The sequence below is a fragment of the Syngnathus typhle genome, linkage group LG1 (genome assembly GCF_033458585.1).
Source record: "Syngnathus typhle isolate RoL2023-S1 ecotype Sweden linkage group LG1, RoL_Styp_1.0, whole genome shotgun sequence".
Classification (NCBI taxonomy): domain Eukaryota; kingdom Metazoa; phylum Chordata; class Actinopteri; order Syngnathiformes; family Syngnathidae; genus Syngnathus; species Syngnathus typhle.
In genome coordinates this window covers 5,744,249-5,767,589 of record NC_083738.1, presented here as the reverse complement: position 1 = coordinate 5,767,589, position 23,341 = coordinate 5,744,249, and the positions used below count along the sequence as shown (strand labels likewise).

The 23,341-nt window shown below is 41.1% G+C and overlaps 2 protein-coding genes across 6 annotated transcripts in view; one reads left to right on the top strand and one right to left on the bottom strand.

Moving 5' to 3' along the window:
• Positions 1-152: 152 nt before the first annotated feature.
• LOC133161305 (magnesium transporter protein 1-like) lies at positions 153-18,397 on the bottom strand. The gene is made up of 10 exons (XM_061289713.1): positions 18,237-18,397; positions 12,072-12,241; positions 11,800-11,917; positions 9,581-9,721; positions 3,714-3,854; positions 3,503-3,592; positions 2,833-2,896; positions 2,258-2,332; positions 774-864; positions 153-681 (listed from the first exon to the last, which is right to left on the bottom strand). Exons 1-10 carry the CDS (start codon positions 18,315-18,317, stop codon positions 666-668), a joined length of 987 nt encoding a protein of 328 aa, XP_061145697.1. The 5' UTR covers positions 18,318-18,397; the 3' UTR covers positions 153-665.
• Positions 18,398-19,242: 845 nt separating this feature from the next.
• fbxo38 (F-box protein 38) overlaps positions 19,243-23,341 on the top strand; it is a 47,909-nt gene continuing 43,810 nt past the window's right edge. For 3 of the 5 annotated variants that reach the window (XM_061289649.1, XM_061289626.1, XM_061289666.1), the window contains exon 1: positions 22,744-22,884. Coding sequence is in view for 2 of the 5 variants with exons in the window: in XM_061289631.1 (XP_061145615.1) it covers positions 22,718-22,884 (167 nt within the window). In the remaining 3 variants the exon portion in view is untranslated. Of the gene's footprint in view, positions 19,405-22,658; positions 22,885-23,341 lie in introns of those variants that run through there. The other 2 variants (XM_061289631.1, XM_061289641.1) reach the window with 2 other exon arrangements.

The window sequence follows — 23,341 nt, the reverse complement described above, 5'->3', positions numbered from 1 at the left end:
GAGTACCAACAATTTTGTCCTTGTGTAACGTGTGCGTGTGTGTGTCTGTGTGTGTGTGTGTGGTGGGGGCATCATTTCTTTGCTGTCTACATTAAAAAACACACGATATGCAACAGGAAAAAAGTAATAGGTCCAAATAACACATTGAAACCTAAATTCAGACATTTATTTCATTATCAGTATATATTTATCACAACTTGTTAATGTTGGTTTTGAACAGAGAGGTTATTTATTAACAATTCAGCATTTAAAAAAAAAAAAAACATCTTACTCAAGTCATTTCTGTTGTTCCATAAGTATTCTTTTTATACTCGAGTACGATTCCATATAAAAAGAGGGTGCTCGACAAAAATCAAAATTTTGAACCAAATTATCCTAATAGAATAAAATATTCTACAGAATTGCAAGATGACATATTTATCATCAAGTGTGATGACTGCTCGTTCTCACTTGTAAGGTATACTACTCTCAGCCAGAAAGACAAAAACAAAGGAAGTCTGTAAAGTATTGGGTAAGAATGTGTATGTGGACATACAACACACAATACAAATATCTTTGGCTCAACCCGTCTTACAGTAACAAAACTGACATTTCACCCGTGAAAATAAAATTCATAATGGAGGCACTTTGGCTACTTAAAGTCAGAAAAAGGATGTCGTTCAGTCTTAACTCATCAGGAAGCTGTCAAGGAAGCAAAGAGATTTTTAATATAGTGAAAATACAACCAGACAGTTTCTTAATTCTCATTTAGAGAAGATGAAACCAATGCCTACCTATATGGATAGCCATGATACTTTGCTCTGAAAATAGACAGCAGCCAGCTGAAAAACAGCACCACCAGAGCGATACCTACAACACACATAACTGACACACAAACACAAATCAATGACACAATTTCATTTAGGGATTTTCAAACCGCGGCTCGGTGGCGCACTGGGTAGCACGTCCGCCTCACAGTTAGGAGACTCCGGCGATTATGGCCCTCCCTGTGCGGAGTTTGCATGTTTTCCCGGGCTCGCGTGGGTTTTCTCCGGGCCCTCCGGTTTCCTCCCACATCCCAAAAAAATGCTTGGTAGGCCGATTGAAGACTCCAAATTGTCCCTAGGTGTGAGTGAGAGTGCAAATGGTTGTTTGTCTCTGTGTGCCCTGCAATCGGCTGGCAACCGGTTCAGGGTGTCCCCCGCCTACTGCCCGATGACGGCTGGGATAGGCTCCGGCACGCCTGCGACCCCCGTGGGGACAAAGCGGTACCGAAAATAGATGGATGGATGGTTAAGACTGAGGATGTTTTATTTTATTTTAGCAATGAGCGTACACGTCTGCCTCTTGGGTAAAACTGTGACTTGTTTACGATTTACATGTGATATCATAAAATCCATGTTGCAGCTGCGTAAACTATCTTAGAGCCAAGAAGTAGCATTGCCAAGCAGAAAACACTTATTGGACATAGATGCAAGTTTTTTTCTTTTTTTTTGTGGCGCTTTTAAGTATGGATGGATGGATGGATGGATGGATGGATGGATGGATGGATGGATGGATGGATGGATGGACGGACGGGCGGACGGACGGATGGACGGATTTTCAAACCACACTTTAGTGATTCAACATAAAATTTGTTGTTTTAGAAACGACATAATGCGAGTAATCAGGTGATTTGCAGTGGGGGCTATTTTTTTCAGGTCAAAATGCTTTGTGTCCTTAAGGGAGTCGTGAGAGATTACAGATGTGCAGCACAGTGGATCCACAAACTTGTGCAAAGGAGCATGAGAGAGCATTGCTATAGTGAGACAATACACAGCTCGGTAAAACAATACACGTATAAAAAAAGAATAATAATAAAAATAAAAAAAAAGACGTGCATTTACAGTGTTTAGAAAGTATGCTCTCACAAGTTGAAATGTCGTTGAAGTGTGCGGGGGCATTTCAAGGCTCAACCCTCCTCATTGTGTTTCTATGTATGAAAATGCATTTTTTTTTTTTTTTTTTACACATATGGCGGGTGGATCCAGAATGCAACTTCCTGAATGTTTGAATCACTGTACTGACAAGTGGAGTGTTACAAGGCCACAGGTTTGAGGACGTCACTGGTTTTGTTCAAGGTTTCTTCCTATTCCGGGTAAACTTGTTTTCTTTATGACTGCAACTAACTGCCAGATTCACAAATGACAGGTCACACACAACCTGTTTTGTGAGCCTTGAGAGAATTGTTGTGTTGTGCGTTAATGCAATCCAAGTAAAGAGAAAGTGGCACTCATACTCTTCCTTTTTCCAATGTCTACGTCGGAGGTAGCGGCCTCACACAACAGCACTATTCCCATGGTAACCGCAGCATCTGACGGAGAATGGAGGTCAAGGTTTAGTCACTTTAATCCAAGGGAGGGCAGGGAACTTTCCAAGCAGCCACAAAGGTTGTCAAGTGGAGCACGGCAACACGGAAACCCCTTACATATGAACTTAATGATTTAAATTGTACTCTTTTGTTTTAACAAGTTATTACTTCTGTATATATTATGTGAGTTATAATTATGAAACAAAAAGCATAAACTATTAATCGTAAGTAATTGTTAAAGAACAATAGCACTGTAATCAACATGCACAAAAACATTGCTGCGTGCATCTATTTTTCTATACTTTTGAGAGTGTGCTGACACTAACTACATATCACTACATACTAGCCATTCCTTTAATACATTAAAAAAAAACGCTGGCCACATTCCCTTTAACATGAGGGCTACTTCTCGCATTGCAGTTTTACTTTAACTTCATTTGCCTAAAACCCTATCTTCAGATCACATCAAACATGAAAACAGAATGCACACAGGTGAAGGATACTGAAGAGAAGGACAATATGAGTCTCAGCCACAAACTGGGCCTGACTGCTGCCGTGTATATAACTCTGAGGGGTGGAAAAAAACATCATCATCAACGTTTAAACTGTTTGGTATTTAATTGGTTAAAGGGACGTCAACCCAAAATTTGTAATAACATATTCTGTGCAGCCCAACTTGTCGAAACAGTGTTCTGATTCATGTTTAGTTTGTGGAATATGAATTAAACAGGCAAAATTTACCTGTCGACTAAAAGTGACGTCACAGTTGCCAGGTCTCAGGGCACAGACAATCACGGCTCAGTTTCAGAAAATTGCTGAGCCGTGATTGGTTGTACCCTAAGACGGTAATTGTGATGTCGCTTTTTTTGTGATGTTGTCAACAAGTGACGAAATGATGGTCGTTTTGTTTGATTGGTTGTAACCTAAGACCTGATAATTGTGATGTCGTTTTCAGTCGACAGCAAGTGACAAAATGGCCGCCCCCTGAGATGGAGAAAAACGGATGAATTTGCTGCTTAACTAGTTTTCCACAAACACAATATTAATCAGAATGCCATATTTAAACTATTGGGGGCATATCCAACATATTATAGTTCTGTACATTCTGGGGTTGACTTCCTCTTTAAGCTTACAATGATTATTATTCCTAAGAAATTTGTATAGTCATCTTACAATCTGGCCAGTGTTGGGGTTTTTGTGCGCATATGGGGGTCCTCTGATGTGGTTCCACATCTGGCCAGAGGTCATGATCAGGACAAAGCACTGAAACAATAAAAGGGATTTTGTATGTTAAGAGAATTCAGCAAACTATAACACATTTACAGTATGAAAGTGTAAAAATTGATGCTGGCTGTGAGGTCTAGTGAGTTCCATTCATAGTTACCAGTGCAGAGAAGGCCCACACATTGTTGTTAAAGAGAAACTCCAAATTGTTCCTTCGTAGATATGCCAGTCCACCAATAACAGCGAGGAGAAAACCAAGAAGGAGAGGCCCAGCATAGTTTGGAGGACGAATGACTCGGATCTAAGACAATTCAACGTATAAACAAAAGCTAGTATTAAAAAACACATAATTATGATGATGCTATACACGTGTGCCACCTTGTCAATGCACCACAGCTAAATTTCTTCTCAAGAAAAACATCTAAATGTGTGTCCGTTCAGCAATTTTTGATCCCATTTATTCTGCTCATGCTCACCGAAAGCTGGAGACCATGTCTCAGTTGAGTTATGTCAAAAGGCAGACTACACGCAAGACCGTTTGCCAGTCAATCACAGGTGTACCAATACTTTTTAGTTGTCTTCAATTAACAGAGTGGTACCAACAATTGTAAGCAAAAATAGCATGTTCCAAGTTCAGTGCGAAAAGGATAAATTCTGCAATTGTAAGAAGATTAGACTGAAAAGTGGACATGGGTTTTTGCTGTGATGAGCACAAGATCATTATGAGATGAAGCAAATTAACTTTGAAAGAAAACTTTCTCAAAATTCACTCACAGGAACAAGTACTGTAATCCTCATATCAGGTTGCAAGCGGGATGCTAAGACGCAAGTAAGATTGTTCAACAAAAGTGCTGTCTATTTGCGGTAAGCACAAGAAAGCTTACTGAGACATATAAATCAAAGCATGCATGACTGAAGTGATGGAGGCAGGCAAAAAGAGAATAATCAAATAATTTCATTAAATTAAAAGTAAGCATGTCGCCCTCTCAGATTCCGTAGCAATCCAAGCTGTGTATGGAATTACAAAAAAAAAACAGCACAGTAATTCCCAAGCTGTGGTTGAGTCTGCAGACACTATTGATAAAGAACATCTGTCACGGGGAATTTGTTCGGAATATCATTTTATGTGGTTTATATTGTTTGGAATGAGAGATAGTCGTATGCAAAAGTTTGGGCACCCCTGATCATTTTCAAGATTTTCCTTTATAAATCATTGGTTGTTCGGATCAGCAATTTCAGTTAACTGGAAGCCATGGCTGACAGGGGCTGTCCTCAGGCCAGGGACAAAGCCTTCAGAGCGGGGGATGAGGCTGGCTTGAGAACAGCGAGGGCCGACCTGTCCCGGGGCATCAAGGAAGCGAAAAAGGCATTCTCTTGCAAGGGAACCGCCCACTTCAAGGACAGCAGGGACGCACTATGGCAGGGCATTCAGAACATTACGGACTACAGGCCCGCGCCGCAGAGCTGTGAGGGCAACATCCGTCTGCTCAACGATCTGAACCGCTTCTTTGCTCGCTTCGACGCTCAGAACAGCACTTGCCCGCTGAAGACCCCTCCCCCTCCACACGAGCAGCCCCTGTGCCTCTCTGCCGATAGCGTGAGGAGGACGCTTGCTGCTATCAACACCCGTAAGGCGGCGGGCCCTGACAACATCCTAGGTCGAGCGCTGAAGGGCTGCGCTGGGTACCTGATGGGTGTCTTCACGGACATCTTTGACATTTCCCTGCAGCAGGCCATCGACCCATCATGTATCAAGGGTGCCACCATCGTAGCTGTGCCGAAGAAACCTGCTCCATCCTGCTTCAATGACTACCGCCCCGTGGCATTGACGCCCATCATCATGAAGTGCTTTGAGCGGCTTGTCATGGAGCACATCAGATCCATTCTCCTCACCATAGACCCCTACCAGTTTGCGTACCGAGCCAAACGGTCCTCTGAGGATGCCATCTGCTCTGCCCTCACCCACCTGGAGAGAAGGTGCTCGTATGTGAGATTGCTGTTTGTGGACTTCAGTTCTGCCTTCAACACCATTGTGCCACAACAACTCATCTGCAAACTCGACAAGCTGGGCCTCGGTACCTACCCCTGCAACAGGCTACTGCAACAGCTTTATACGCCAGGCTGTTAGGATCCTGAACTCTCTCCCCCCTTCTGCGCAGTGTCCTGTACTTTTGCGCTATATTCTGACTGTCTGCTGTATGAACACTTGCTCCATTTTTGCTCCTCTTATTTATTATGTATTTGTTTATTTATTTATTGTTTGTGCCTTCTTGTTTTTTACTTTTTGTGTTGTTTACTTGTATGTATATTGTGTACTATATATATATATTAGGGGTGTAAATCGCGGGTTTTGTCACGATACGATATAATATCGATATAAAGAACTTCGATACGATATTTGCCGATATCTTAAAGCCTGCTGCGATTCATTCACGATATATCGCGATATAGTGCTCTACGATCGATATATTTTTTTTTAAATAAAAAATATAGAATATCCTGATTTATAACAATTCATACGCAAAATCAACAAGGTACTGCAAACTCTTTATTTAGGAAATTACAAGAGTATTGTTGTATACAAATTGCTTACTTAAACACTTAACTTTGATGTCGTGTTTTTTCTTTAAATGTGCGGCGAGATTTGTGCTCCCTGAATATTTGATCACCGCATGGCAGGATTTACAAACTGCACGTGTCTTGTCCGTCGAGCCATCTTTTCTTTGGAATCCAAAGTGCTTCCAAACGAATGACTTGAAGCCTAAAGGGGAGCAAATTTCCTCGTCTTTTTGGACACTAGCCATAGCACCAGCCCAGGAGCCGCGTACTAGTTGTCGCCTCCCCTTTTACGTGCGTGCTCTCCTCACAACACAACACGCGCGCACTGCTCCCGGAAAAAGGAAGCAAGCAACAATGAACTGGATTTCAAAATAAAGTCGCGTCTAATGTCCGAGGTCAAACACGGCGATATAAATCGATGTTTACCTTTAGCATCGATACCAATAAATCGTAGGGCATTATATCGATTAATCGATGTGTATCGATGTATCGTTACACCCCTAATATATATATATATATATATATATAAATAAATAAATTCCCCTCTCACCCTCCGCGGGTGGTTTTTCCACTCCAAGCTCGGGTCCTATACCAAAGGCCTGGGAGCTTGAGGGTTCTGCGCAGTATTTTGGCTGTTCCTAGCACTGCACTCTTCTGGACTGAGATGTCTGATGTTGTTCCTGGAATCTGCTGTAGCCACTCCTCCAGTTTGGGGGTCACTGCCCCAAGTGCCCCAATGACCACGGGCACCACCGAGGCCTTCACTTTCCAGGCCTTCTCAAGCTCTTCTTTGAGGCCCTGGTATTTCTCTAGCTTCTCAAGTTCTTTTTTCCTGATGTTGCCATCGCTCGGTATTGCTACATCCACTACAACGGCCTTCTTCTGCTGTTTGTCCACCACCACAATGTCCGGTTGGTTCGCCATCACCATCTTGTCAGTCTGGATCTGGAAGTCCCACAGGATCTTGGCTCGCCTGTTCTCTGCCACCTTAGGGGGTGCTTCCCACTTTGACCTTGGGGCTTCCAGTCCATACTCTGCACAGATGTTCCTGTACACCAGTGGTTCCCAAAGTGGGCGGTACCGCCCCCCTGGGGGCGGTGGAAAGCTCTGGGGGGGCGGTGAGGAAGAAAGGGGCGGTAGGGGGGCGGTAGGGGGGCGGCAGTCGATTTGTACACAACACGCACGCCGCTCTGGCCCAGTCAGATACGACAGCATAGCTACAAAAGCAAAAGCTCAGGTTTGTAATTTCAAACTTGTAATGTTCAGAATTTTATCTTATAATAAAAACCGCATTCTGGCGGTCAACATCATCTTGAGTTCAAGTCAACATGAAATTGGGGACTCGCCAGAACGCGCCGTGTTGTGTTGTGTTGAGCTGGTTAGGGCAACGGTCCCCAACCACCGGGCCGCGGCCCGGTACCGGTCCGTGGGTCACTTGGTACCGGGCCGCCAAGCCGCACAGAATTTTTTTTTATCGACGATCAATTAATTCAGGTCAAGACGCTCGTCCCGGTCACGTGACATGTTTCCCCAGTCGAGCCCGCAAAGCTAATATGTGGCGACAGGCTAACTAACCAGGCTTCAGTGCAGTCACCTTGCTTCTTTCCAAGCAAAGAAACCGACTGAAAATGACTGACCGCGGGGATCTACGACTTCTTCTTAGTGAGTTCCAGCCTGATGTTGAGAAGCTTATGTCCCTGCACCAAGCACATCCATCCCATTAATATTACGTGTGAGACAACGAAGGTTACTGGTTGAATGTTTATTTACAGTTCTATGTTGCTGAAACCGTTAAAACTGCTAAAAAATTAAATTTGTTTACTAAATACTAAATTGGGTTTTATTTGTGAAATACACATTTGTTTTTAACCTTTTGTCTTTTCAAATTGCAGCAAACCAAATATCAAGAAAGAGGTGTTCTTTACATATGTGCCGGGGGGGGGGGGGGGGGGGGGGGTAGGAGGGGGGCGCTAGGAATTCACTGGGGAGCCAAAGGGGGCGCCAGCCTGCAAAAGTTTGGGAACCACTGCTGTACACTATGTATATATATATATATATATATATATTTTTATATATATATATATATATATATATATATATATATATATATATATATATATATATATATATATATATATATATATATATATATATATATATATATATATATATATATATATATATATATATATATATATATATATATATATATATATATATATATATATATATATATTTATATTATATATATATATTTATATATATATATATATATATATATATATATATATATATATATATATATATATATATATATATATATATATACACAGTGCCTTGCGAAAGTATTCGGCCCCCTTGAACCTTTCAACATTTCGCCACATTTCAGGCTTCAAACATAAAGATATACAATTTTATTTTTTTGTCAAGAATCAACAAGTGGGACACAATCGTGAAGTGGAACGAAATTGATTGGATAATTTAAACCTTTTTAACAAATAAAAAAACTGAAAAGTGGGGCGTGCAATATTATTCGGCCCCCTTGCGCCAATACTTTGTAACGCCACATTTTGCTCCAATTACAGCTGCAAGTCGCTTGGGGTATGTCTCTGAGTTTTGCACATCGAGAGACTGGAATTCTTGCCCATTCTTCCTTGCAAAACAGCTCGAGCTCAGTGAGGGTGGATGGAGAGCGTTTGTGAACAGCAGTCTTCAGCTTTCCACAGATTCTCAATTGGATTCAGGTTTGTCAGTTGTTTTGAGGCTCCCATGTTGCCACCCTTCAGAGAAGATGTAAAGAGGAGTACAACTTGCAACTGGCCACCTTAAATACCCATAACTGGAGATGTTTTGTAAAGAAATACCTTCAACCCGAATCCAGACTCTCATTGGAAGATATAGGAAGCGTTTAGAGGCTGTTATTTCTGCAAAAGGCCAATTTTATGCACCCGCCTACTTTTTGTTCAAGCAATGATTGCACAATTTCTGTAAATCCTATAAACTCCATTTCACTTCTCAAATATCACTGTTTGTCTGCTATATGATACATTTAACTGAAATTGCTGATCTGAACAACCAATGATCTATCAAGACAAATCGTGAACATTATCAGGGGTGCCCAAACATTTGCATACGACTGTATTTTGTTTTTGCTAATGGACCGTTGACTTATTAAAAAAAAATCATTTATCTATTTGAGTCACCCTCCACTGCGTAAAATGTCTATACCCTAAAAATAAAAATCACAAAAACATTTTTCTCATTATGTTTCCATGCTTACTGCCATACTCCCAGTCAGAATTATTCAATATAGTTGTAAATGACTGCAATGATGGGGTTCAAAGCATAATGGACGTTTTCAATTTTACCTCCATGAGAATCCCAAGTTTAATGTGATTTTTTTCCCCTTCTGGCCATTAAATCATTTATACAGTTAACATGAATTAAAATGAGGCCTATCACACATACCTGCACATTAGTCCGGTCCGCCACCCACCTCGCCAGCTGCTCAGCTGCAAAGCCTTTGACCTGGAGCTCATAGTTATCAGACTTACGGGTCTTCCCTTTGGCAGGGAAATGGAGAAATGTGGGCGCAGAGTTCATATTAAGCTGCAACCAAAAGAAAAAATTATACATACAATTAGGGGTGTAACGATACATCAATACACATCAATTAATCGATATAATGCTCTACGATTTATTGGCATCGATGCTAAACGTAAACATCGATTTATATCGCCGTGTTTGACCTCGGACATTAGACGCGACTTTATTTTGAAATCCAGTTCATTGTTGCTTGCTTCCTCTTTCCGGGAGCAGTGCGCCCGGCGTTGTTGTGTTGTGAGCAGAGCAGGCACGTGAAAGGGGAGTCGACAACTAGTACGCGGCTCCTGGGCTGGTGCTATGGCTAGTGTCTAAAAAGACGAGGAAATTTGCTCCCCTTTAGGCTTCAAGTCATTCGTTTGGAAGCACTTTGGATTCCAAAGAAAAGATGGCTCAACGGACATGACACGTGCAGTTTGTAAATCCTGCCATGCGGTGATCAAATATTCAGGGACCACAAATCTCGCCGCACATTTAAAGAAAAAACACGACATCAAAGTTCAGTGTTAAAATAAGAAATTTGTATACTACAATACTCTTGTAATTTCCTAAATAAAGAGTTTGCAGTACCTTGTTGATTTTGCGTATGAATTGTTATAAATCAGGATATTGTTCTATATTTTTTATTAAAAATATATATATATTAGGGGTGTAACGATACATCGATACACATCGATTAATCGATATAATGCTCTACGATTTATTGGCATCGATGCTAAAGGTAAACATCGATTTATATCGCCGTGTTTGACCTCGGACATTAGACGCGACTTTATTTTGAAATCCAGTTCATTGTTGCTTGCTTCCTCTTTCCGGGAGCAGGGAGCAGTGCGCGGCGTTGCTGCACATGAAAGGGGAGTCGACAACTCGTACGCGGCTCCTGGGCTGGTGCTATGGCTAGTGTCCAAAAAGACGAGGAAATTGGCTCCCCTTTAGGCTTCAAGTCATTCGTTTGGAAGCACTTTGGATTCCAAAGAAAAGATGGCTCAACGGACAAGACACGTGCAGTTTGTAAATCCTGCCATGCGGTGATCAAATATTCAGGGAGCACAAATCTCGCCGCACATTTAAAGAAAAAACACGACATCAAAGTTCAGTGTTAAAGTAAGCAATTTGTATACTACAATACTCTTGTAATTTCCTAAATAAAGAGTTTGCAGTACCTTGTTGATTTTGCGTATGAATTGTTATAAATCAGGATATTGTTCTATATTTTTTATTAAAAAAAAAAAAAAACGATCGTAGAGCATTATATCGCGATATATCGTGAATGAATCGCAGCAGGCTTTAAGATATCGGCAAATATCGTATTGTAGTTCTTTATATCGATATTATATCGTATCGTGACAAAACCCGCGATTTACACCCCTAATATCGGCAAATATTGTATCGTAGTTCTTTGTATCGATATTATATCGTATCGTGACAAAACCCGCGATTTACACCACTACATACAATACTTCTTGTACAGGCAGGCTCCTAATGAAAGTGATCATATCGGACAAAGAAATCGAAAATGATCCAGTAATTTCTACTTTCTAATGGTCACCTCCTTCAACTTTTCATCACAGGTCTGATTTCCTTGAACTTAATGAATCACGCCGGGAAATCCGGGTGTTTCAGCAGCATTTGTTGACACTTAGGTAAGCCAAGAAATTCAAACACATTAGACGGCCTCACAGAACTAAATTACTGAGCTGTTATTGCTGGCATGTGTAAAGGCTGATAAGCAGCATAGTTCACATTTATTTGGGGTAGGATGATACAGGTAACTCACCAATCAGTATTGCGATGACATGTGGCCCACGATACAACATCACAATACACGATATCTATGATATATTGTCAGAAATTTTATATATATCACTCAAAAAGAAAAAAAATACCCATAAAAAGGAAAATGCCAAAACTTGGCAAAACGTACAAAGAATCATGAATTATGCGTAGTCAGTTAGCGTGTTGAAATACAAAATATTGATATTTGTCATTAGTTTAACGATTATTCCAACAGACGGTGCAACGATATATTGCAATGTTGGTTTTTCCCCACCCCTAGTTCACAGGTTATCAAACTCTAATCTCACCATCTGAAAGACATCCGATCCTTCATCAAAATCGACCGATGCAAAGAAGACCTTGTTGGTAAAGGCAGAGGAATAACGCCAGGAGTTTGCCAGCACTTGAAATTCTTCATCGGCTTGTCTGAAATGAAATGAAAGACGCGTTTGAATTCCAGCCATCATCCATACCTCTTGTCCTGACTTGGGTCTCATGGACTAATATGGAATTATATTATTGGCAGATGCCTGATACAATGACAACATAAACAAGACGTGCATATTAAGTTGCTCCATACCTGCAGACTCCACATTGCCTGTGTGGTTGCAATGCTGTAAACATGGTGATCACAGAGTAGTTTCTGGGAGGAGCCTTGACAAAGCGGCGAAATTTATCGCCATTCATTCGAATGACAGAACGTTTGGAGGTCCACTCCATCATCTGGGACACTTTCTCAGAAAGGAGAGTCTACATGGAGCACAGACAGAAGCTGATCAGCCTAACAATTCTAAACAGAGAAAAGCCCCCTTGTCCAATGGGCGCTGTTAGATGACCCAGTAAAGGGATGGGAGTCAAACTTTTATTAAAATATTTGGGGGGCAAGGGGTTACTACCATGGTTTTTTACACGCTGGAAATGTGCACATCATTTTACAATATCTTATTTCATAAAATAACAAGCCAGCAAGCAATAGCAAGCCAGATATACAGGGCGTGTATTGTGACGTTGTGCGGCGGTCAGTCCTCGCCGTTTCCTATGCTTTGACACACGTACGCCTGCCACCAGATTCCCGTTTGCCTGATCCGCTGTTTAGCAAGAAGCCTGGACTGTTTGGCTCAACCTTCTGCCTGTTCCCGGACCAAGCCTGGACTCTGTTGCCCCGACCTTCTGCCTGTCCCCGACCATGAGCTTGTGTTGGAATAATTTAAGTAAAGCCTTGTCATTTATGAGTTTATGGCTTTCCTTTTATCTAGATTCTTTCTCTTTAGTGACAGGGAAGTCTTTTGATCCCTGTCAGCCATATGAATCCTTCCTGTCCTGATGTTATCTGTGTATTTTTGTTCCTGTAAGAGGCCTTCACTAACAATGAGCAGAGCTTATTTGCATAGGCGAAATGTTCTTATTTGGTTGAAAGAAACTCCATTCCTTTTAGTTAACTGTAGGTTTGGTTCATAGATTGTTGTTGATCAGAACTGTTTTTCTTTGTTAAGTGTTAAACACAGTTTGAAGTGGTTGCGTACAAGTTATCCCATATTTACTCAAGTCTTGTTCAAGTGTTTAGGACGAGTCACTCTTGTTATTGCGTGTTAATTTACTAAGTAGATAAAGTCTAGCAAAGGTCTAGTTGCATTGTTCCACAGGAAAGCGGCAATAGAAGTTATCTGATCTCATTCGCGGACGACTCGGCCAACAACTGGAGAAGAACAGATGGACAAACTCTGTGGGGGTCACGGGCCGACAATGAAGTGCTAATTCACACCACACTACATTCTTTTGCTAATCAGCGTTGCTACAGACACAATCTTCCCTCCCTTTAGTGTAGCAACGCCTCTGTAACCAGGGCAACCAAAACATTAAATAGAGGAGCACGTGGAGGGAGAACTCAGAATTGATGGAGATTGTAACTGAGTTTCCTCTCTCTCTCTATCGTTCTCCTCGCGAGTAAACCTGTTCTGGTTCTTTTCTCCTCTTCCTTCCAGCGTGTGGTTAAATGTCTGATGGTATTTAGACCTGACAGCTTGCTTTGCCTCGTGCACCTGCTCTGGTGGCATTCCAGCCTCCCTTTTCCCCTTTTCAGCTTTTCGCATCCCCTAAATAAACAGTCCATGTTGTACATGGTTGCCCTGCCTGTTCCTGACAGGATGGCTGCCACACTTACTGCGTTTGTCTGCAGTGACGCACATTGCATTTGTTCTGATGGCACTGTCGTGAATGGCAGCCTCCAAGCAGTGTTCTCTATTTTTCTCTTAATTTCCTTCAAGCTGTAATATGGTATTGTCCCGCAGCGATGTGTGGCCACGGTTGGGGTTGTCCCAGGTTCAGCCCTCCACTCTGCGATGCTGGTGCCTTCCACCATAACTCAGGCAGATATTTTTCCTGTGCCTGGCCCTGGCAGCGCGCGTTGGTTGGGACAGCGTGACTCAGCAACTGCAATTATTTTGCAAGCACATGCTACAGATATCGAAACCAATGGAGACAACTTGGCAGCTATGATGCCCAAACAAAGTAATGTTGCTTTGCTTTTCTTCTTATGCAAGCTTCATTAACTAAAACACATTGTCGACAGTAAACAAGTATAGGGTGTTTCATAAAGTACGCAGTTTTTTTAATTGCGCGGGATTTTTTTGTTTGAAGATTGTCAGTTCCTATCATTTTCGTAATCTATTATCACTCCGATTAGAAGACCATTTGTCGTTTTTCCATTTTGTAGCCATGGAGCGGTTCAGTATAGAGCAACGCATTCTTATTGTGAAAACTCATTACAAAAACGGGAAGTGCTACGCAGAGACTGTCCGTAAACTTCGCGCCATCTTTGGACCTGACAATGCCCCGACCGCAACAACAGTTTCGAGGTTGGTACAGAAATTCGAAGAATCTGGGTCAGTTGCAACCAGAAAATCGCCCGGTCGAAACCGTAATTCCCTGAGCGTCTGATCTCACTTCGCGGCGCCGACCAAGAATGGCCTCCGAGGTCATGTGACCTCACACCTTGTGACTTCTTTTTATGGGGATATGTGAAGTCACAAGTTTACGTGAACAAACGATTACCGAACTGAAGATGGAAATTCAACGGGTAATCGGCGAAATCGACAGGGACGTCTGCAGAGTTATTGTTAATTTCAACGATTGGATGACTGCCTGCAGAGAAAGGGGAGGTGGACATATGCTCGATATCATTTTTCATTATTAAATTGAAGTATATGTTGAATGAAATTAAATAAAGATTTTGAATTTTGCATCGATTTTGGCTGATTTATTGCATTTTTAAAAACTGCGTACTTTATGAAACACCCTATACTTGCAAATAGTGTCGCCAGTAGAGGTATGTTTAGTTTTATGTTTTGATTTTTACTTGAGCTACAGCATTTAAATATTTCCATTATCGTTGGAGTGTTCAGACATGGACTGTGACAGAGTTCCACCCAGTTGGGACTGGGACATACTGTTAATTATTTCAATATATATCAAACTTAATATATGCCCCTTACCCCATGTTACTGTTTAACACTTAAGGGCACACATGAAATGAACACAAATTGACTTGCTACATACATATTCACATTTTCACTCATTATCACAATATGACTGATAATGGGCAGAAGAGTGAAGCAGCAGTTTTTAGGAAGAATAAAATATTTAGAAAAAAAAATCTGCAAATTTACTAGTCACATATGTTGGAAATATGCCACCATTTACAAGTCTTTAAGTTTGGAACTCAGATGCAGATGGTCGCGCATTGAACTTAAAAACAAAAGTTATATTTATTGAATATAATTTATAATTGAGGCCCATTTGTCTACTCCAGGGGTGGGCAAACTTTTTGACTCGCGGGCCGGACTGGGTTCTAAATTTGGACCGGAGGGCCGAACCAGGAGCAGATGGACGTAGGCTTTGTGTGAAGTCATATAAGCGACCTGTAAAGGTCATTGCATAAAATATTTTGGCCTTTAGTAGGTAGTAAAGCATGGATATTCCAAACATGTTTTTTGAAAACAAATGCATTTATTAACAGCATTGAAAAAAACAAAAAAACAAATTCACTAAAAAACTGCTGATTCTCATAAAATACGACACTGTTATTATGAATAACAGTCTCCATCACTTCAGTGCCTGCAGGTCAGATTAATGAAAGATGTTTATCTTATGAGATCACATCAAACGGCAAACATTCTGACCAAATATATCATCTTGAAGAATCGGGGAAAGCATACATCCAAATAAAGTAATCAAATCATAAAGTAACAGCAACACGGTGAGGGGTATCTGAAAATCAGAGCAGAGTTTTAACTCACTAACACTTGGTAACAGAGGTGAGGAAACGGGAAACACTTCCTTAAAGTAAGCCTTAAGAACTTTACAGGTTAAGATTAGTCGCAAATAGGTGGTGCATCAATGTCCTTGAGCATCCTGCATTGTTTGAAAATGAGAATGGTCGCCAGTTTCAATCCCTGCTATGTGTACAAATCATATTCAAAATGCATTTTTTTACAATAAACTTGAGAGCCTCCCGTTCATTTTCAGTGGGAACAGTGTTGTTGGTCTCCCTTTTTTGCTAGTGCGTCATAGTCTGGAGTAAAATTTGTTGTGGCAATTCTTAGGAGAGATCCGAGGTGTTGGTCCGTTTACCTCGATCTGTGACGGGTAGATGTTGACGTTCATGTGGCTGAACGTCACGTCGCGTACGTCGAGCCAAATTGGCCACTCTCTTTTAAACGCTCGGCACTGCTTTTCCTTGGCCGACTCATTTTAATGGAAGGATTCCAGGGGAAGGTTTGTGGGCGGCTTTAGCGCAAAACTGCATCTGAAAGCTCAGCGCGCGAATTACAAGAATGCAGATGTCACAGCCCACGCTCTAAATTCGGGACTGATACGAATAGAGCGAGAGTGCGCCATGTCCATACTACTGAGTACGTACACGCACTTGTGAGTGTGCACCGAGCTTTCTGACACGGCTTCCGGTAGTAAATGCGCAGGCGAGCGCTTCGCCATCTACTGGGGAAACGCAGTCATTGCAGGCAAAATGACCCCAAAAAAAAGTTTAATAATACAATTTGTTCAGGGTTGGCGGGCCGGATTAAACGGTCCCGTGGGCCGGATGTGGCCCGCGGGCCGTAGTTTGCCCACGCCTGGTCTACTCTGATTGGCTTTGTTTTTCAATGTGCACATGTAATATAAAACATGCGAGCAGGGCACATCATCGTATATCAGTGGTCACCAAACTACGGCCCGCGGGCCGGATACGGCCCACGGGACGGTTTAATCCGGCTCGCCAACCCTGAACAAATTGTATTATTAAACTTTTTGGGTCATTTTGCCTGCAATGACTGCATTTCCCCAGTAGATGGGGAAGCGCTCGCCTGCGCATTTACTACCGGAAGCCGTGTCAGAAAGCTCAGTGCACACTCACAAGTGCGTGTACGTACTCAGTAGTATGGACATGGCGCACTCGCGCTCTATTTGTATCAGTCCCGAATTTAGAGCGTGGGCTGTGACGACAGCATTCTTGTAATTCGTGCGCTGAGCTTTCAGATGCAGTTTTGCGCTAAAGCCACCCACAAACCTTCCCCTGGAATCCTTCCATTAAAATGAGTCGCCCAGGGAAAAGCAAGGTGGACACAGTGCCGAGCGTTTAAAAGAGAGTGGCCAATTTGGCTCGACGTACGCGACGTGACGTTCAGCCACATGAATGTCAACGTCAACCCGTCACAGATCGAGGTAAACCGACCAACACCTCGGATCTCGCCTAAGAAATGCCATAACAAATTTTCCTCCAGACTATGACGCACTAGCAAACTTTAACAAAAAAGACAGCGGTGTCTACAAGCCTACTGGAACCTACAAAAGGATTATAAGGAAGGAACACAAGAACTTTAAGAGACTGCTCATATGTGTCAGAGAGATTCTGCTCTGACAACTGAGCTGAACTTTTATCTGTTAAGATTGTGCATGGCACAACAGAAAGTTAATGTTCCATGGCTTTTTTTTCCTATGAAGAACCCAGAGAGTTATTTAGTTATTATTTATTTCCGTTTTTTTCTGTGAAGAACTCAGAGAGGGTTATTTAGTTATTATTTATTTCATTAAGTGTTATTATTTGTTTCCTGACTTTTTTCTGTAAAGAACCTGGAAAGGGTTATTAAATAACCGTTATTTGGTTATGTGTGGCTTTCTGGAAAACAATAAATGTTTTAAGCTCCCCTACGATCGTCACACTTTTTCTGTTACAAACTGACATCGGCCCCCCATCAGAGAAGGGAAAAGTTATGTGGCCCCCACAGGAAAAAGTTTGGGGACCCCTGTCGTATATGGACAAAGGTTTGTAACACATCAAATCCTTCTATTAGTTACCGTTGAAGTGTACAGTTCTCTTCTGCTACATGACCAAAAATGGTATTATGAGATCCCACGGAAGATACCTATCAATCGGCATTAAACAATACATTCATTCATCATAACAAATCATAAGTGAGCCTTGCGAGGTATTCATCGTTTGACGCGTTGTATAAAGATCATCTGTTCATGATGCAAATATATAATGTGTGTGTGTGTGTGTGTGTGTGTGTGTGTATGTATGTATGTGTGTGTGGGGGGTCATAGGTCATAACTTATCCCAACGTTAGCTTTTCTCCGATGGTCATTTGCTCAATACAGGAAGAAGAAAGCAATAGTGTAAAATGACATGGAACTGTCCCACATATTTCCCACCGAGCATAGATTGAAAAATAAAAGTAACCAACAATACCTCTTTTTTCTTCTGTGCGTCACCAGAGTCATAGTAGAATATAAAAAGGATGAATAACGAAAATAAAAGTTCTCCACGCATTCTGCTGCACTGCAACCAACAGCCTCCTGTCAACTTTCTATTGGTCGTTCTTCTTCTTCTTCCATGCCGCTTCTTCTTCTTTGGTCTTTAGCGGCAGTGGCACACGTGAACACGCACGCCAGCGCGCTATAGGGTCACGACGAACCGCCGTGCCTACCCGGCGGCCATATTCACAGGGGCGACCTTCCAACCAGAGGGGATTATACGGCCGCTCGCTATGCTGCATTAACGTAAAATTAGAACTCGGAGTTTGTCAATTTATAACTAAGAAAAGTGCACTAGAACGCCCCTTATGAACTGGGAGGTCCGAGGTGCGAATTCAGGAAACATTGGATCCCGAGTTCACCTACGGACGACAATGTGCCACATGTAAATTCAGGAAACGATGAAGAAGGGACGCGAAATGTCAAAATGTGTTGTTATAAACGAGTTTAACAAACAATCTATCGGAAGCAGCCATCTTTGTTGTTTACATTTACTTTGAACGCGTTCTAGGTCGGAACTAGGAAAATCCGAAAGAAATATTCCCACCTTCCTCGAATGCAACATTCTTCCATTCTGTCCTTAGTGATCGATAGTCGCAGGGCAAAGCCTTCACTCTCAGGGACCTTGTTTGTTTGCCACAGTGCCACCGATTGAATGGATGTTGCACTCTTATGATCAACATTAAGCTTCCATCCATCCATCCTCACAAAAGTTAACAATAAGTAAAAGAGGGGATAAAATTGTGTTGAGTTGATATAACTGAGGACACAGATTTGCATTATCAGATTTGTATTATCACAAGTTGTCAGTAACAAGTGATGTTTATTTATTTATTTATTTATTTATTTATCCATCCATCCATCCATCCATCCATCCATCCATCCATCCATCCACGCGGTTCGCAAAGATTTAGCGTGCAGTGTTTTACGTACGAAGGGGCGGGGCTTGATGGGCACCAAGTGATCCGGATCCAGGAAATGACAACCGTCCACAGTCGCATGGGAAGAAGTTAAGTTGTGCTTCCATTCGTATGAGCATCTCCGATATGGTCACGCGATGATCGAACATCAATACAGTCGCGGGATGGATAGCAAAAGAACAGGTATGTCATTAAAATATTGCCAACAGGACAGCGTTGACTTGGGTTTTGCTTGTGTATACAGTTTTAGCTGTGGGTATGCTAACTAGTGGCTAGCTTTGTTAAAGACCCCAGGTTGATTTTGATCGATAACATGAATTAACGTGACAGTTATATAAATAGGAACCTATTCCATTTGCTTTTGATCCACACGGTATGAATCAATCGTTATATGCTTTGATCGTGCAATATATTGTTCTTTGTTCAGCTAGCGTTGACAACCAAGACATAGAGATTTTTTAGGCTGACCTCAGCGATAGTTAAACGTGTTTACGCTTGGTCGCAAATTTCCCACCATCGGCCTCGTACTTCATGCCAAAAACTTTGGCGAGACTGCTTCAAAATTACGTCGTGACTTCGCATAGTTTGTTGGTGCTTCACCATGCTGCTGTTGTCTTCTCTGTTCATGTATTTCACACACATGATATGGCATGTTTGATGTCAATTTAAGAATGGGCACAGAGCTTATTTCTTGGTATTCAATCTATGGGGACGAGTCTTTGTTCAAATATGACATGTACAGCAATGCAGCAAGGTATGGCAGAGGATCATGGTCCCCAAACCACATCCAAGTAAAATTTGTTGTTGCTATGACTTGGTTGTATTTCAACTTATTAAATCCAGCTAATCGCTAAATAACCGTAAGGTATACCCTAAAACTCTTTCATGATAATTTAAGACTGAAAAATTGTCTGAATCAAATGTTCAGTTGAAATGAAGATGTAAACAACCAATAATCTTGAACTCAGCTCAGGGGGGTATTCCAGAAAGCAGGTTCAACATACTCGGAGTCTATCCGTGAACTATGAGTTGACTTACTCTGAGATGGGAAACTGAGTATTCGGTTTCAGAAGTTAGTCCAATCAACTCCGAGTATGTTAACCTGGAGTTACACGCGTGCACAACTCCTATAAAAAGCCAGAATCAATCGAGCCACGATACCACGAGTCACCATGACAACTGAGGAAAAAGCATCACCTTATTTTACCACAATGGAGTTGGAGGTCCTTATGCAAGCCTACGGCGAGTACGAACTTATTTTTCTAATACAGCAGCAAAGGAGAGAGAGCCGTCATGAGAAAATTGCTACCCGAATCAATGCATCAGTTTGAACGTACTATTCAATTGATGTAACATTTAACCATAAGATTGTAGCGTAGCCTATAGTTATGAATTCAAACAGGAATGAAATCAGATTTTCATTTAGGTGCAATCCAACAGGAGAAAAAATGACTTGGAAGCAGGCTGTGATTGCACCTCACTTTGATTTTAATTTAATTATTTTAAATGGACTATCAAACAAAATCATTATTAATTTAATCTAAAATATTTATTCAGTAGCTACTTCAAATAATAAAAAAACCAAACAAAATGTTTTCCAAAGTTCTTTCAGTTAATTCTACACTTTGTGGATTAATACTTGACACAAACGCATTTGTTTTTTACCTATTGAAGTCATTTAAAATTTGACGCTGTAGCCTACACCAACATTCAATAAAATACTATTTTAAAACAAACGTTGAGTTCTGCTCAGCCAACAGAAAAAAAGTAATACTCTGCATCTCGGATATTATAAAGAAAATGCTGTTTGCAAAAAACATAGTGCTATGCATGAAGGTTGCTCTGGTGTGAGTGCTCGTCCGCAGTGTGTGAGGTTGGAGATATATGGCCGGAAAAAGGTTTATATATTTAAAAAGAAAAAAAAAGAAGAAAAAATTCACACACCGACATTAGTGGAAATTGAACTCACGGTGCCTGCATACAAAACAGGTGAGTGTTCCACTACACCATCAGCCATTCCATGGCTGGAGTAGGTTATTGAGATAAATTGTACTGTTCAAAGAAAAGCAGTAGCGCTCGAAAATATATTCTTCTAGAAATGATAAAACGCCTAATCTGGGTCGGAAGATTCTCTGGCTACGAAAAGCGATTTCGAATTATTACAGTTTTGATGTCGATCGGATTTTGAATGAACGGCCAATCCATGATTAACTGCCTATTTTGTGTGGGAAGAGACAGGTAGAAACTGTGGGTCCCTTGTAGTAAACCTGCCAGCGAGCAGGTTATGTTCACAGAGTAAGTTACCGCAGTAACTGACCCAGAGTTTAAGTTACCTCTCTTTCTGGAATGGATAACTCAAAGTTTCCCTCATTTTAGGGTTAATTTACTCTGCGTTTTCACATGACCCACTTTCTGGAATACCCTCCTGGTAACTAAATTTTGTCTGGGCATTTGTTTTTGTTTTCTAATTACAAATACAGATTTAACGTACTGTGTACCTTCTTTTTCTGCTTTTAATTCCCACAAATCCTCACTGCAGCCAGGAAATATTAATCTGTTGAAATGGCAATTGCAAAAAGCACATTGTCAATTTTACAGAAAAGGTGTCCATTTTTTCCTTGTCCCAAACAGAACAATACACAAGTGAAGTGTACGGCCGTGATTATTTGATAGCAGGCCATAGCTAACCTGGCAAGAGACAAATTGATACATGCATCCACTCAAAGAAGTTCTCAGCAGTATCAGTGTGGGGCTGCTCCTTTGTGACCTGTTTAGGAAAGGCGGGACATAATGAACAATACGTAGAGATGATTGGGCGATGCAGCAACTTGAGCATGTCAACCAAACTTTTGTTTTGACCAATCACAACAACAGGTGATAATATTATCACCAGCATTTTTACCAGCTAAAAATGAACAAAGTGCATCTCGCTGTTCTTCTTTCTATAAGGAAATTGGGGGTCATTCTGCAAGAAAAGAATTAATTGCAGTGTCTGTACATCACTTGTCCTCCGGTCACCAAGTTTGGTTTGTTCGTTTCCTCTGACCTCAGTACTTCACAGCTGCAGATCCAGCCCCCTCACACACTCTTGCTTTGTGATTGGGCCGCACCTCCAGTGGTTCAGCAATCTTGGGACAAGATGATTCTTGGCATTTTATGAACTCACAAATACAGTGAGAATTCAGTTTGCAGGCAAGGTTAGGCCATTTCATCTGCAGAAATGGGAAATGGTTGCTGTTGATCTTTCTTCTGCATTTGTCTTTTCCATCCGTTTAAATACCTGCATTGTGACAGGTCCAGTCCTGTTATCTATTTTGTGAAATTGTTGTACCGCAACTGATCACTTTCCAAAATAGTTAGGGAAAAATAAGTGTGAACTTTGTTTCTGTTTCTGTCACCTTTGCCAATAAATGTTTTATTCTTCTGTAATTTGGTAGTTAGAACCTGGAGTTCCGCCCGAGAAATAATCATCGGTGTGTGGAAAGGAGGAAATTAAATGCCTCTGAGAGTTACCACTAACATCGACGCAATGGGTCCAAGGAGGAAGGCCTCTAAACTTCAACATTTAGGGGCCAGCTGTGGATGGGAACTGCCTCTGAGGCCAAATGAGCCCAAAGACTACATCAACGAATTGTCCCATGAAGTTCTCTGTCATATATTCAGGTAGGCTTCCTTTTCAATCACACAGTACCATTATTGTGTTGTATATTTATTTCTGATGGCTGCAGTATGTAGTGGTAAAGAAGTTGTAAGACTACATTCATTTAGGGCTGTCACCGTAGAATATTTTTAGTATTGCTTATTCTGACAATTATAATCCAATAATCGGATACAATTTTATTTAAATTAGTGTTGTTGTTTTTTACAAAAGTTTTTTTCAAGCATTTTAATCCAAATAAAATCGCATCCCAGATTACTAATATTAACTCAAATATCTTTGGTTATTTGGTATCATTTTGTGATAAAAAAAACAGCTAAACAGCCAAGCAATGTCACACAATGAATGGTCATTGTTTTCCAAAGTAAAATCAGATGACTTATTTTGATTAAACACAAAAGATGAATTAGTTTGCTTTTATTATACTACAGAAATCAACAAATATTTTTTTTGATAGGCCAA

Bases quoted from the DNA above. Each gene is read 5' to 3' on its own strand.
- LOC133161305 (XM_061289713.1), bottom strand. From the start codon at position 18,317: ATGCGTGGAGAACTTTTATTTTCGTTATTCATCCTTTTTATATTCTAC. The intron at 9,722-11,799 runs GTGAGATTAGAG...TTTTGGTTGCAG, and splicing joins GATCGGATGTCTTTCAGATG to CTTAATATGAACTCTGCGCC. The intron at 3,593-3,713 runs GTAACTATGAAT...TTATTGTTTCAG, and splicing joins TGTGGGCCTTCTCTGCACTG to TGCTTTGTCCTGATCATGAC.